Source organism: Toxorhynchites rutilus, chromosome 2 (genome assembly GCF_029784135.1).
Source record: "Toxorhynchites rutilus septentrionalis strain SRP chromosome 2, ASM2978413v1, whole genome shotgun sequence".
NCBI lineage: Eukaryota > Metazoa > Arthropoda > Insecta > Diptera > Culicidae > Toxorhynchites > Toxorhynchites rutilus.
The window spans coordinates 118,438,037-118,455,215 of record NC_073745.1 but is presented as its reverse complement, the minus strand read 5'-3'; the positions used below and the strand labels follow the sequence as shown (position 1 = coordinate 118,455,215).

The 17,179-nt window shown below is 37.6% G+C and overlaps 1 protein-coding gene across 2 annotated transcripts in view; it reads right to left on the bottom strand.

Moving 5' to 3' along the window:
- Positions 1–11,325, bottom strand: part of LOC129771144 (hexokinase type 2) — a 96,159-nt gene extending 84,834 nt beyond the window's left edge. Inside the window, exons 1-2 of one of the 2 annotated variants that reach the window (XM_055774547.1) lie at positions 11,083–11,325; positions 10,544–10,771 (exon numbers count right to left, since the gene is read on the bottom strand). In XM_055774547.1, coding sequence (XP_055630522.1) covers positions 10,544–10,564 — 21 coding nt within the window. In that variant the 5' untranslated portion in view covers positions 10,565–10,771; positions 11,083–11,325. Of the gene's footprint in view, positions 1–10,543 lie in introns of both variants that reach the window. The other variant, XM_055774546.1, reaches the window with a different exon arrangement.
- Positions 11,326–17,179: the final 5,854 nt, after the last annotated feature.

Below are 17,179 nucleotides of genomic sequence, written 5' to 3'. Positions count from 1 at the left end.
ACGCTGTAACTATCATAAAACGATGCATTTGTCAAAGCAATAACTGGGTCTTGCATAGAACATTTAAAAACTGTGCATCGATTTGCTGTGCGATCTTTATGTCATTAAATATTCATAATCCAAAATGAAAGGATGTTTTTTCATTAGATCGAGAATATCTCTGGAAAAAAATTCTACTGGAATTTCATTTGAATCGAATGAAAGCGAATCAATCAGGTTAATAAGGTTATTACTGGCGAAGATGTTAGTGGATTTCCAGATGGAATAAGTACACTTCTGAAATAAAGCTGTGAACTTAAATTAACATTATTATCTATGTATTCTATGTGATATCAAAACATTTTATTACAATTGTTGAAAAAATCCTGAACTAAAATTATATTTGGAAATAATTTTAAATCGTTTTATTTTTATTCGATTGGCGTTTGCAATCACAATTAGTAAAGCTCAAGATCAATCTTGGAAGTTGTGTAGTTTATATTCAGATGCGGATTGTTCCTCACCTGGTCAACTGTACATTACAACTTTCCGTGTTGGCAAACTAGATAGCCTGCATATCTCCGCTGATAATTGTTATGCTACTTATTTCTCTACCGTAAAAAAAATGAGCCACAGCAAAGCTAGTACAGCAGCGTACAGCTAGTAAAACTTGAAATAAAATAAACTTAAATGGAATTTAGGCGCAATTCAGTTATTTCCTTAGTTATTTTCATTAAAAATAGAAAAATGTCCACATGGACAAAAGGAGGTAGGGGTATGAAAATATACATGCTTGTCCACGGAGGGGGAGGGGGAATCTAAAATCGTGCATTTTCTGTCCACGTGGTATGTAGACAGCTCCTCAGAAGTCGGTTGAATTGAAGTACATAGTGTTGAGCACAATAACTATTTTCATTTATAAGACTGGTCATTTGAACTTTATTGTTGTGCTCATGCGCGAAACATTCAATAAATTAAAATTCCAGTGTTTCATAGTTATAGAACCAATTGGGAAAACTCTCACTCCTTTACAAAATAACATCAATTTCACATGAATTACAATAAGTTTCTAATTCATGGGTCATCTTTATTTCTTAAAAAGTTCAAATAACCCATTCGGGGTGGTTTCGACCAAGCTGCGCCATGTTGTAGGGTGTATCTCGTTCTACACAGAGGATACTACTCGTTTAAGCTCTTCAAATCACTCATATTGCTTGTAAGCTGTATCTACTATTCGTGATATCACTCCTCATAAGTTCTTGATAGGGTGTTGATTCGGTAAACAAGCTGATCAGTCCAGAATCTGAAACCCATATTCATTAAACCATGCCATGACTTTCCGAATTTTATGAATTGATGCCAAATTACCCAATTATCACGGTGTTTTTGATGCAAAAACAGAAGTAAATGATTCTGAAGTACTTCATTGCACTTCTGATTGTGCATTCGTGTTGATGAAAAGCTATCTAAACCAGGTCTTTTGACATAGGACTATGTCTTTGATTTCTATATAGGGGGGTCACTCTACGAAATATGTAACACACTAATGAAACACATATTTCCAGCAAACATGACAACTGAAAATTCTGAAGGAGAATGGGAGAATTTGGAAAATTGAATTCCCATATTATTTATAATTACATCGTGAAAAGCGTTGTTAGTACATTTGATGTTTGCGATAACGAAATTGATCTTTGTTCGAAAGTGGAAATTGATTTCCATGTGAAGAAACGCACTCCTATATCTTCTTGAGCTTGAGCTTGGGTAGACTGTACAATTCGTAGTTGCTCTCCGTGATTGACCTGAACCAACCAAATTGCGCAAAGAACACACAGAATGACACTTGGGACTAGCAAATCATTCTCGTTGTGCAATTTTCGGTGATTCGAGCTTTAAATGGTCAATAACGACGCCGGCCACGTCCTCACAGTCAGCAGGGGAAGGGAAGGAATGTTAGTATGATATTCGCCGCCCGAAGGCCAGAAGGGTCGCCTCTATAGCGTGGTTCCCTAGCGTTTATCATGGAAGGGATAAGTGTTAGTAGGGAGAGGTAAGAATTAGGATTCACTGTGGTAAGTGATGTGATTATATATAGGCGAACTATCGACCACTCGACGAACCAAAATTCTGAAACATAACACGCGGCAGAGATTATCTTTAGGTATTCTTTTTTTTTTAATAGCCTCCACTAACCCCCACACCAGAAAGCTCGAATAGAGAGCCCCCTGGTAGTGGACTCTTGCTAACAGACAACAAACATATTCATCCCGCGTATTCTGTATCGAACTCTAATAACTTGCTAACAGACAATAAACATATTCATCCCGCGTATTCTGTATCGAACTCTAATAACGATGGCAGGGAGTTATGTTTCGGAAACCTGAGAAGCTAACCAAGAGCACTAAACAGATGAAGAACCTATAGTCTGAGTTTATAAACTCAATTTAGTGGCTGGAATTGAAAAACCAAAAACTAATATAAATGCATAAATTTTTTCAACTAACTAATTTATTTCAAATGAAAACTAAAATTAGAGTCTTCTGACTCAAATTATGAAATTAAAAATCTCTAACATAATTAAACCATGAGCCTGATTACGAACGCCACCCCACGGCGAAAACGAGACGAAGGGTATTTAACCTTGCATACAAATCATCTCTTCCCCAACGCGAAAAGAGGCTCGCTATCAGGATCCCTATTATCCGCACAATACGTCAGATAAACAACGATGGATTGAAACATCCCTAAACAAAAAAACAAAAATAAACATTGAAAAAAAATAACAGCGATGAACTCGAAAGATAGAAAAAAAAAACTTGCACAAACACCAAGGACAAGTGAAGTAAGCAAGCAAAAACGCTGACACCATCTAATCAAATTAAAAAAAAATGCACATCTGAAAAACCGCCTCTCCGCACCACTGCATAGCAATCTCAATCGTTCCATGTCGGTTCATGTCACAGGTGATGAAGAAGACTTCCCGATACTCGCTGCTTGCATGAGAAAGCCGTTGTCAAATCCTCCACTACTTTCAGAATCCCCATTCTACAGAAAGGAATGGAATAACTACATTGGGACGAAACAAAATAAAACAGCGAAAATGCGGTTGCACGAACGTATGCAATTGCGAGAAGTGAATGGCTACACATTAGAGATGGGCAAACCGTTCACGAACGGTACGAAAGAACTAGTTCGCTGAAAAGAGTGAACGAGCGGTCGTTCTTTTTCAAAGAATGGTAGTTCTCCCCACGAACTGATTGCGAGCGAACGGAACGAACTGATTCCGTAAGAACGGTTTGCGAGTGAACTGTTTGAGAGTGAACTGTTGGAGAGTGAACTGTTGGAGAGTGAACTGTTTGCGAGTGAACTGTATAGCAAAGAACTGATTGGCAAAGAACTGATTGAGAGTGAACTGTTTGGGAACGAACTGTTTGAGAACGAAGTGTTTGCGGCCGAACTGTTTGCGAACAAACTAGTGCAGCTGAACTGATTTGCGCTGGACGGAATGGATAAATATAACGAGAACGCTGGTAAAGAAAATGAAACGATTTGTCATTTATGAGCAAAATGCATGAAACTCATGGTTTATTTTGTTAATGTATACTCAATTTTGGGTTAAAAATTAAATTAGATTTTCGTAGTTTTAAAAGCAAAACTATATATTTTCAATTTCATGTATTTTTTTAATTCCGCGTAACAATCATATACTTTCTGATTATCAGAAAAAATCTGGGGGAATCTGGGGCTATTCATGGATTAGGTAAACATAAAATATTATAGTGAGGGCATGTTGAGAAAAAAGTTTTTTCGTTGCTTTCAATTCATTGTTTGGCCTATTGCGTGTACGTGTTATCGTGATTGTTTGTATGATTGATTGTTAGTGAAAATCGCTGCTGATTTTTTGCCTGAATGAAAAATATAAAATATGATCTTACATGGAACCTGTGTGTTGTCCAAAAAGAGAATATGGAAAATTGCACATATGTTGTGCGCATCAAATTATTACATAAACTTTTGTCGATCGATAAACATATTTTCACATACAGTTTGCGACTTTTAAAGAAGCAGCTTATCTTTCCCCACTAAATTTCAAAAATATAAATCCCATACGTACACTATCCAATCCAACGATATCAATTAATAGTTGCGACTTTGATGTTGGATTCCTGCTAACATTCTATGTTGTTCTTAATACCGCTGAACGAAAGAGCGAAAGAACGGTTCAAAAGAACTGATTCACTTAGATGAACGGTTAGTGAGTGAACCGTTCATCAAAGTGAACTGTTTTGCCCATCTCTACTACACATAATTGCAGTGATGCGGCTGCCAGTGCAAACCAAATGAAACCCGTTAAATGTATGTGTAAGAGAAAAGAGAACCTTGCTGGAGAAGAGAAGAGAGAACTTGAGAAGAACAGTTTCCCTTAGCTCCACAACACAAACACCCTCTCTACACATACACGCGTCAATGAGGAACGTCATAGCAAATAACTGCGTGTGACGATTAGGAGCAGAGAGCCCATGGTACGCGAGAATCAGAAAGACTTGTACCTCATATCACCGCATTCGGCCGGTTCAGGCCCGCCAACAACTCATTGTACTACTCCGCTCACGCTACTCGCAAACTGGAGAAGCATCAGTCATCTACAAAACAAATACTCACCTTACATACACATACACGTCCAAGAGAGGAACGTCGCCTAACAACACAGAGAGCGCGACGATTAAGAACACAGCGACACGAATAGTTTTCAACGCCATGTGTGAGTGGGGCGATAATCAAAAAACTTTTCCGTCTATATAAAACATGTTTTCTGGATATGACTATAATGATTGGGCGAGCCCATTATAATGGGAAAAAGGGGAATTCAAAACACAAAAAGAATGGAGAGAAGCACTTAGCTCACGATGTGGCATAACGCCTGCTGATTCTCCCGCGGTGATAAACGCACTACGGCATATACACACACAAACACTTCGCACTAAAACTGATGGGGAAAAAACACGCGACAAGTCTGAGTTCGATGAATTGGCAAATTGGCGAGAAAACGAAAAAAACACTGTTAGCCTTTCTGAGCAAATACTTTTCGAAGATACTCCGACATTTGACACATTTTTACACAAGTTTGAACATGTTGCACGACGAAAAAAAAAACCAAACGCGGAACGAACTAAAATGCGTCTGCACCCGACGACTGCCCGATCGGAACTCAGAAACGCACTCCTATATCTTCTATCTATAAAAATAAAAATGGAGCGTTGGTAAACGCAATACTCGTGAAAGAAATCGTCCGATTTGAGCTGTCTTTATTTCATTATGTTTTCTGTATCAAATATGTGTTCCTTGTAACGGAGAAACATGTTATTTGCAAGTGTTTGAAGAATTTTGATCGAGAATCGAGTATGAAAATAAACTTATATTATTTTATGACGAGTTTTGGTAGAAATACCAGGAAATTTATAGTAGAAGTAAATTGTAAAGGGTGAAAAAAAAGAAATTCCTCTGTTCATAAATTCGTCGGTGATTGAGTAACCCCAGCTTACAATTCCCCATCAGTGTGACATTTTTAACCCTCCTGTACTCGCGCGCAAAATTGTAACTCGTATACTCACAGACTGTGCGTGTCTCTGTAATATTGATATTGTGTATTTTTAGGCGTTATTGGTATTTATTTGAAGAAAAAGATATAATTGAATGAAAAAACTCCAGAAAATATTTTTTTTTTAAATTCATTCAGTTTTAAAAGTCATTCAATTCAGCCGCCTCATTTATTCTCGATCCGTCAGACGATAGGCGCGAGTATAGGAAGGTTAACTCGGTCTTTTGTTCAATATTAGTATACGGATAGTTTTGTTCAGTTCTATGCCCAATATAAAGCTCAATGCTTCCAGAACACTCTGTGCAAGTAGTTCCCCCATCTAAAGCAGAAGTAGTTTCTGAATGAATGAATATTAGGAATGTTCGCAAAGTTTCAAGGCTGATTTTCTAGTATGAGAGGCACCGTTCTATCCATGGGGAGTCAGCTAACCGACAGAAGTGAACAGTAAAAACTAGAGATGAAACGGATATCCGGTAACTATCCGATATCCGGCCTACCCGGCCAATATTTGCTATTTGGCCGGATACCGGATAGTGACTCACTTTCCGGCCGGATACCAGATAGTGACTCACTATTCGGCCAGATAACGGATATTTTAAAAAAAAAACATAAGATAAATTATAACACAATAGCATATAAATATCATTCACACGATTAAAAAATAAGATGTGATTACTGACATGTCAAAATGTTATTGAAATTGAATTATTATCAACTCATATCATCAAAGATTTATTTAGCTCCATCGCTTTCGTTTCGTTGAAAACATCAATGAGCTGTTATTCTCATTTTGACGTTAATGATTTCTTGTATGTCTGTTTACGTTTCGAGAATATCTAAATGGTCTGACCTGAAACTCGGGTCTAAAAAGGTTGCAATTAGACAATTTTGATCTTCCTCTAAGTAGTTAAAACGACCTCTCCAGCGTTTAAAGATGTTCTCATATGAAGTAAGTTCGGTGTTCTTTGTGCATAAGGACGAATCCAAATATTTTTTCGCTACAGGAACATGTGAAATGACCAAGAATATATAAAAGCGCAACGCACTACTCCTCCAAGCCTAACAGTTGTTGAGTCTTCAATTAGTAAATTTGTCGCCGTTCATAATAATTTCGATTTGTAGTGAAGTAAGTGTACCCTAGGGTGCCAATAAAAATGGTCATCTCGAATTTCAAAAAGTTCCAAATGTCTTCAAATTGCATTACCGGTATTCGGCCAAACCACTATTCATTTCATCACTAGGAAAAACAGTAAAAAAAATATGATTTATTAAAAGGCTGTTGCAGATGGATCCAAAGGAAATTCAACGCTGGAGTATCCAACTGCTTGAAGAATCAACTGTGAGATCAAAGACGATCGTCACAATGACATTGTGTTCTCTTACGTGTCGATCGCCGCTAGAATGGTTTTGGTTGCTTATCGTACTCATAATCCCACGTCTCGTCTCCATTGATGATGGGTTTGTTGATTACTAAACGCTTTTCTTCTATATCCATCTGGCAACTCTCTTCTCCATTTTCTGGGAAATCAAACCGCAATTATACACAACCTATTCTCGCTAGAAGCAGTCATCGCACAATAAAAAATATATTGACAACTTGGAAAGAGTAATGTAAATCCCAATTTTGATTTTGTTTCATAATATTATGACCAAGGAGGACCGACATCCCATGGTCATTTTCGTAAAACGCAAATGATTGCTGATGTTTATCTTTTCAAAGATAAGCGAAGAAACCCCAAAACCTCAATGAATGAGAAAAAAGATAAACATTTCGCCTCTTCGTTTATTTTTGACAAATAGTAATCAATCGGGCTTCCCATGATAGCAAACCTTCAATGAATCAATTTTTCCAATTGGAACGCTAGAATTCTAGACGTGGGTGGTCTGTTTTGAACCCTTCCGAATAGTAGTAATGTAGCCAATGTACGATGCTTGGTGTTGGTAACAATATTATTGAAATGAGTATAGTTGTATCTATACAGCCAAACTGGTGAGAAATCTTGCGCAATAGCGCTGGTATGACACACCTCCAAACCGAAAAGGGGCAATGTCGTTGACGTCACAGCAAAAAGTGAATCTACCAGCGGGACAACAATCGATCGTTTCGAACCACCAAGGAGACGCGACTTCGACTTCATCCGCACGTGGAAAAGCGTGCGGTACCCTGTCTACCCCACGCACATCCACACCCACACTCTAAACCGGCTCCAAAATGTTGTCCCGTCATCAATGAAGGGATTTTTTGCGGCAAATGAGGATAGGTGTGTATTTCTTCGTAGTTGGTGCTAATTTCATCATTCTGTTGCAACTCTGGTTCGTCGGAGAGATATCTGAAACTCTGAAGGATGTCTAAAAGATTGAAAGTATCATTTCCATGACACCATTATTGATTTGTCGTATCAAGTAGAAGCTTGGTATCGGGCCCGACGAAAGTCAATAAGTGTGCGCCTATCCATAGCTTCTCCTTCATTTACCTTTCATTTGTCTTCATTATATAAGTTTGGTTATTTTCCTCAATGACAGTAAAACTTGTTTGTCTACGCTAGATCCGTTTAGCTATCACAATCAGACTCATGAAGGTTCAGAATTCTTTTGAGCCATATAAATGTCGTTATCGATAAGAAAGAAAGGCGTAACCCGACCCGCCGGTTGTTATCAACGAACTGCAATTACATTCGTATCACTATGGAATTTCGCAGTTATTGTTGCTAGCTGTTGATTGAACACGTCTCCTGGATTGCCTTTTATGTATGATGATAAATGCATTTGCCGTTACGAAAGCAGGCGAGTGTAGGAGGTATTCAGTATAAAACGAATACCCATAGTGGAGGTGGGATGAATCCTATAGAAGTTATACTCCAAATAATCTACGAATGCTGTAGTATTATTACAACTCCTATTTCAGTAATAACTTAACCCCTTTTTTGTAAATAACTTATTATAATGCGCTAAGCAAAACAGAATAGAGGAGCAAAGTGTATCAAAGAAAATTGTTGTATCTACTGTATTGGGATTGGGCGATCTTGGATCAATATTTAGAAGGTCGATCTCTTCTCTCCGATTTCCGATTTTTTGTACTCCTGAAAATCGATAAAATCGATCTTTCCGATCTTTTTGATCGTATGCAATTTTCGTCAATTTGTTTTTCAATTAACATTGATTTTAGACTCACCAAAAACCACCTGGCAGTAAAAATTGTGATGAAATTGGATAGTGACATCAGGTCCAGCTGAAGCGCTCTTTTCTAGAACTGGGACTACTACCAAAATTTCGGCTGAATGCCAGACGTATGGCTCAGTTGGACTTTATGGGATTATTATTAGCGGAGTTCTGGATGAATATCTAATTTCTAACAATAATTTTCAAATATTTCATTTAATTAAATAATTCCATGACGACACAAGATGAATACCCTTCAAAATACATTTTTTAGGGCTTTCTTTTTTTTTAGATGAAGGTCACAAAAATGACATGATAATCTGCTGAGAATCAAAATAAAATGTTTTAGTGGCACCATCTGTTGAAAAATCCCGGGACTTTCCAGCCCATGTAGTACCTCCAGAGCATTTAAACCTAAATGCCGAGACAATATACAATATGTAGAAACAAGTAGTTGGTCATAACGTGATACGACCTCAAGGTGGACGTAGGACTGACTACCGCTAGAATGGTAATCATTTGTTTGAAGTTGCATCTGAATCATTTCTCAATGATGTTCTGTTTTGTTTTTATGGGACTTTAACCCTAAAGTCATTCGTCCCTTAATTTTCAATGAATGAATGAATATTTTGGAAGATCGCTGAAAGTTCTTCTGTTAGTGTATGAGTGGATGAGTATAAATGTGGAATTTTTTATACAGGGATACACATAAAATTCAGCTGCTTAATTGCCATACAAATGAAGTATATATTTCTGCATGATTCAAGAACTAATCAAGCAAACGGAACCACATTTGGCATGTGGAAGTTCTAGGGGGCAAGAAACATTTCTAAGGTGGTTCAACACTCCTCCTACCTTTCTAAGGGGGGGCTCCCATACAAATGAAACACAAATTTCTGCATAACTCGAGAACTAATCAAGCAAAATTTGGCATGTGGAGGATTTAGGTGGCACGAAACGTTTCTATGGTGGTTCGAGACACCTAAGGGCATGGGGGCTGCCATACAAATGAAACACAAACTTCTGCATAACTCGAGAATTAATCAAGCAAATGAAGCCAAATTTGGGATGTGAGGGTTTTTGGGTACGAGAAACATTTCTATGATGGTATGACACCCCTCCCTCCTCTGGAAAGGAGAGGGGGTCCCATAAAAATAATGCACATATTTCAACCAAACATATTCCAATCAAACATGACAATTGAAAATACTCGGAAAATTCTGAACGAAAATGGGAAAATTCGAAAAATTCAATTCGCATGTGTTCTACAATTACATATTGACAAGCGTTGTTAGTCCATTTGATGTTAGCGGTAACGAAATTGATCTTCGTTCAAAAGTGGAAATGGATTATAATGTGATAAAATGCACTCCTCTATCGTCTTCTATCTATATAAATAAAAATGGATCGTCGAATGTGTTGATAAGAGCAAAACTCGAGAAAAGAATCGTCCGATTTAGGGTTGTCTTATTCTATCATATTTTCTGTCTCAAACATTTATTCCATATAACGGATAAACATGTTATTTGCAAGTGGTTGTAAAATCTTGAACGAGAATTGTGTCTGAAAATAATCTGATATTATAATGTCGATTTTTGGTAGAAGTACTGAAATTTTATAGCAAAAAATAACTATAAAGAGTAGATTAGAATATCAATCAATGAACAGTTCTGCAATTGAACCCATGAACGTGCGCTTAGTAAGAAAACGTGGATGTGATAACGGGAAATAAATTTTGGGCGGGACGCAGTTTGCCGGGTCAGCTAGTATACAATATATACAATCAAGTTTACGAAGGACACTTACCTCCTCAGTTGGTTCGAACATGCTGTACGCTTCCAGGCTGTATTGATGTAGAATATAATCAATGAAGCTGAAGCTCTGCACGGCTTGCACTACGGAATTGTAGGGCAGTTGTTATACAAGACGATTTGTCGATCCGGGTATGGTTCACTCCAATGTTGATTCAGCCAGTGGATACATCTACACCAATTGAAACTGTCTGTGGCGCAGGAGAAGTAGTATTAATAAAAACTGAAACGATCAATCAATCAGTCGAAATACGCCTGCGCCAAGTCGTCACTCAACCACAACCGCGTTGGACACCAAAAGTTGCTATTTTATTTTTGAATCCCAATTTTAGCAACCAACGGAATACAATGCACTGGTTATATAAAGTCTGTCAGTTTTACAACGCGAGTTTGGAAAATTGAATCCATAGACTACAATTTTAGGTGACCGATTAGACGCTGTCACTAGAGAAGCACACAAGTGCATCAAACGGGAACACTTAAGCCAATAAAATACTCAATTGTATGTTTGAACTGCGATATAAGACGGCTCACGTAATCTTTTGCCACTGCCCAGCTATGATCTGTATCAATTATCCGCCGTACGAGCAGAGCGGTAATGTGAAAACAATTCCGGCCAGAGACAGAAGTAAATTATTCACATTCAATTTCAAGTCGGAAGTTTTGGAAAGTACTATCAGAGGGCACGGATGGCACGAAGGTTTGTTGTTGACAGCAAACGATGGACGCACGGTACAACAAAAAATACTGAACTGAACCAAACAGAACGCGAACTACAACTAGTTCGTGGCGTTATCAAACGACCAAAGAAAAGACAATTCGAAGCACACGATCACACATTAGCTGACGGTTGCATTTTACAATCACCGAAACAGCGTTCAACTAATAAACACTATCTCGCAACAAGGAGACAAACAGTTGATAGTGGCGTTTGTTTCATGCGGTGTGGAATGATGAATATGAATTGAATGTGTACCAGAGTGAGTCTGCGGCGATGAATGTGAACATCATTAAAAGGTGGTAGAGTTTGATCTCCAAGAATTTCATGTTTCGCAAAATAAAAGTAACTGTATCATTTGAAGATCTTGTCACTATGAATCCGAATTCATAAAATCATCTCGGTAGTGTTTTGATGGAATGAAAATGTTGGAATTAAAAGAAACGTTATTTATTGCACTTTGAAGGAAAATCATGAAAATAAATTATTCCAACTTAAAAAATGCAAATATTTCTTCGAATATCCTACATCATTTATTTGGGCCATTTCTTTCCACAATTTCATCACGTGCCAACTCTTTTGACTTTGATGACACACTTTGATTGACAATGGCTCAATACATCTCCATTGGGCTTAATGGTAGGAATCGGAAGGGTTAAGGTCCTTTTTGTTGAAATCCACTCCGTTGTCACAATACTAAACCTGATCAAAGCACCCAGATCTTTCGTGTGCTTCACATTTCATTGAAACACAAACTTAACGATTATAAACTACATAAAACATAAAACGCCATAACAAACACTATCCATTTGTGTTTCATTCCTCTTATTGACATCGGGGCGGTCACAGTCAATCAAAGTTATTTTTCAAGTGTACTTTGCTTGAAAAAAATTTTCTCACAACTATCTGACAAACGTTTCTCAAATTAAAGGAGCAAACGTTTTCGTGGCTGTATTTACGTTTTTGGCCAAACTATATGTAAGACCGATCAAGATAGGGGATTTGGTGCTTGTGGTGGATGAGAATATAAGGAACCGGTGGCTACGTGGAAAAGTGATCCATACAATTCCTGGAAAAGATGGAATTACTCGTTGCGCAGAGGTGATGACGTCAGCAGGGATTTTGAAGAGACCTGTTACGAAATTGGCTTTGCTGGATGTAGAAAAATCCAACAGAAATTATACAAAAAGCGGTGATTTGGTTAATTGGTGATTGGAAAAGATTAAATACGTGATTTAAATTGGAATCAGTTGAATTTTAAAAGTAAAGGTGAACTATAATTTATTATGTAAATCTATTAAAACCTATACGATTTACAGGCTAGTAAATAGACACTTAAGTGTCGTGGAAAAAACAGTTTGTGATAGGAAAAAACATTGTACGGAGACCAAAATGTAAGCGAAGAAATGAGATTGTTGTAGAACCTATCCTAAATCAATATATACATTTATAGCTTTAAGCGGATCAAATCATATACACGGTTGATTGATTTTTTGCTGGAAGAACTCCCATCGATTCTATCACAACACTATAATTTCACCCAAAAAAGATTATCCTTCTGCAGGAGTTTTCTATTATTTTGTAACCATAGATTCCTTCTATATGCAGCTGAAAGACGAAGCTATCGAAATTTTTTTTTCGTTACATCGTTGATACAGCACAGATTGAATTTTGGGTACGAGAAACATTTCTATGATGGTATGACACCCCTCCCTCCTCTGGAAAGGAGAGGGGGTCCCATAAAAATAATGCACATATTTCAACCAAACATATTCCAATCAAACATGACAATTAGAAATACTCGGAAAAATTTGAAGGAAAATGGGAAAATTTTAAAAATTCAATTCGCATGTGTTCTACAATTATATATTGACAAGCGTTGTTAGTCCATTTGATGTTTGCGGTAACGAAATTGATATTCGTTCAAAAGTGGAAATGGATTATAATGTGATAAAACGCACTCCTCTATCGTCTTCTATCTATATAAATATAAATGGATCACCGAATATGTTGATAAGAGCAAAACTCGAGAAAAGAATCGTCCGATTTAGGGCTGTCTTCATTCTATCATATTTTCTGTATCATCGTTGATACAGCACAGATTGAATACGGAAAAATGTTGGAAAATGAGAAAAAGGCACGGCAGCCGAAGTACAGTCAACCGCAAATTTGAGTTTACACCTCGTGTTGGTTTATTACTCTTGAATTTTTCGGGGTTAAAAAGTAAATTTTTAATTATATTCATCGTAAAATCGATCCTTTCTACTCTCATGTAGTAATAAGAAAGAAAATAAAATGGTCACATTACTATTTCATGTTTAAAAAACAAACAAAATATCTTCAATTCAGACGTGGAAAAATTGAGTGTACAATTCATTTAAAAAAAAAGAAAATTTAAATCAATTCGAAAATGTTAACAGATAACAAAAATCAATCCCCTAGTATTTGATATCCCCCCTTTGGCGTCCAACACTGCCTGCTAGCGCCGAGGCGAGAATTCTGGTCACTGTAAACGGAATGGTCTCCCAGATTTCCTCAATCGTCGTTTTGATTTCCGCTTTGTTCCTTACATTTTTATTCTTCAGGCAGTTCTTGATTTCCCACCATAGATGCTCAATAGTGTTCAAGTCGATTTCGGAGGTGTTTTGAGTTGATGGAGACATTTAAGAGCAGGCACTCCCGCACGATGAAATCAGTTTGCTTTGAGTTATTATCCTGTTGAAAGAAGTAATCACTAGGGAAGCCCAATTTATGCACGGGAAACTGCTAGTTGTGTTTCAGGATGTTCAATTAAGCCATCTTGTTCATCGCCGAGTCGCTAAACTCCATGGTTCCAGTTCCAAAAGCCTTCATTTTATCATACATCAGCTGACTGCCGCCGTGTTTTACTGTGGGAACCAAATGCTGAATCTGGAGCACAATTGCGCTGCCATAACTATTTCGCATATAGTGACGTCAGTAGTTTATCTTTGATTGCCCACCGCATCTATGTAAATATGCTATTTTCAGGAAGTAATTTATCAATTAAAAACCTACATTTTGAAGAGCTCCCGCTGAATATGAGGCTAATGTGATAGCGTGGAGTGAATATTTGTGTAATCATGTCGAAAAAGACGGATAAAAGTGATATTTCCATGTGCCATTTTCACTCCCCCCACGTTCATAGAAACAAACGAAGGTTCATTATTTCACCGTTATGAAGTTGATGTTTCGAAGGCTCTCAGTGTCGGTGTGTGTGTTGTGAGATAATAATCGCCAATTTATCAAAATTTCACCGAAAATGTTACTGCTTTCGAGAACTAAACATACGACTGCTCTCTGAACCTTTTTACCACATGAATAATCGAAATAAGCCACGACATAATTGTCATCTGTTAAAAAACAACCAGTTGAATGATTTCATGAGAATTTTAACTCAAATTGTCATGCAACCGTGAGTACTTTCAAAATTTTTTTGTTTCTCCCATAAACATTCCATATTGAATGCAAATAATTACGACACGATATTTTGCTTGCCAATACAGATACACTTAGCCTACTGCGCCTACCGTACCTCATTGACTTGTTACCAAGACGTGTAACGATATTTAGTTCTTTCCTCTTACTTGCCATTTAGATAAAAACTTTTTCAAACATCAATAAAAATCTAAAACCAACACTGCTCAAGCAAAGCGATCGATCGTGAGTTCAAAACTCAGGGCCCTCATTGACCATCTTTGTGTTGTTACAGAATAACTACGTCCACACAACAATTATCAGGGATGGAGATTGATCCACGGTCGCAATAAGATCGATTCATCCATACAACTGCTCTGCTCTGCAAGACACGTCGGGCTGCTATTCTATAAATAACTTAACAATGATCAATCAACTGTCTCCGCTATCCGGTCTAACTGGACAATGGAAGAACAGAAACAAAACTCTTACGCCTAAATTGCTACTGTGTAAATGTGTACCATATGCAATGGTATAGAAGGGAATACTCTAACGCCGAAAAATGGCAACTGTGTAATGTGCTAATTATAGATATGATAAACATGTGAGATGTACACGATTAAAATTCGGCTCCTGTTACAGCTAAAATGCTAATGAGCCTAAAATAAACAAAAGGGATAAAAAAACTGCTCAAGCAGTGATTGGGTGTTGACATTACACATTGAAGAAAAAAGAACGCTGATTTGCAATGATCTTACTTACAAGGTTGTTCGGAGAAATCTAAGGTGTACACTCTATTTTGCAATGCCTCAAATTGAGATATTTCATCTTTTAGGGTAAAATAATTAGCCAACAAACTTTTCGCTGAATTTTATCGCGCTTATAGCTAGTAAAATGTGTGAGTAATTAATATGCATCCAAAGATTAAATGAATTAAAAAAATTTGGTACAAAATAAATGGAAAGTATCGTCAAGTAGCATGTGTGCACTCAATATTGCAATTGACTGTATGTTCATTCAAATAGTATACATTGATCGTGATTTTTGACCTTTTGAATGAACTTGGATGAAATAAATGTTGTAATTTGTGTAATTCGTATGTTTGGTTGTTTAGATGAAAGTAAAAAGTTCAATACATATCATTCTTGCGTTTAGAATCATAAATGCTTAATTTTTGGCGGGAAGTAAAATTGAAATGTAATTAAGTTTAAAACATCTCAATAAAAACTGTCCTGAATCAGATTGCATCACGGGATAAGATCTTACAAAACTCACCCATTCACCTGATCATCTACCTATTAACCGTAGAAAAAGCAAAATTGTAAATAACGTTTGTATTTAAAAATGAACTTTTTTCGATAAGAAAAAAAACTAAGACAGATCATTGAGTTTGATAAATTTCCCATGGAAGGTAATTATATTAGCTTACTTGCAAAAAAATGCTACGCCCTTACGAGCGGCCTTCCGGCAGTTAACCGGAACATTCGCCATGGCGGACGAAAACATGCGTGTAGGCATGTTTTTGAGTTCTTTCTTCGATTTATTTATCACTTCCTTCTCAGTTTTCGCGACAAAATTGTTGGAGTAGATCTAACGCTTCAGGTTTGCCTGGAAATTCTCGATGAGACGCAGCTGGGGGACGTTGGGCGGGATCACCGACTTGGGTACCACATCGCTATTCAGCCGCTCCATCTCCTCTAACGATCGCTTCGAGTAGTGAGCCAACGCCAGATCCGGCCAGAACTCCGCCCTTATGGTATTCCTTGATGAACGACGTAACTTCCGGCAGGCACTTCGTACTATAAATTTTCCCGTTCACGGCCAGTTCGGAGCTAAAGAAGAGCGACTTTGACATCCCCTTGGAGAACTGAGTAATAGCATGAGGCTAGATCCGGCCAAAAGGTATCAGAACATTTGTGTTGCTTCAGAAGTGGAAGTAGACGCTTTTGGAGGCATCCTTTAAGGTACACCTGCTCATTTTCGGTACCGGTAGTCACGAATGGGGTGCTCCGCTTTCCACACGAGCAAATTGCTTGGCAAACCAATTATTTTTGACATCTACTGCTTTCGAACGATCTCAGGAACGTCAAACTTATGATGAGCAGTGAAAAACTGGAGCCTTGGAAGCTACTGGAAGTCTGCTTCGGCATACGTAACGAGGCAATGCGATTTTGTCGGCATCTAGGTGTAGAGCTTTCGTGCACGTGATTTTGCCATCATATTCTGCCATTCATTGCGATTCGGTGACCTTTAAACTTTGTACGTGTGTATATGTTTTTCATATTTTGCACGAAAGATCTGCTTACATTTAGTTTTTTCGCCACATTTCTAACGGTACTATTCGGATTTCTCTTAAAATCTTGAATTACGCGCTTGTGATCCTTTACACTATACGGAAATACATTTTGTCCTTTTCTTTCCTTTCGATCGATGGCCAAGCGTTCGTAGTAGGGTAAAACGGGGTGAGTTGGACATACG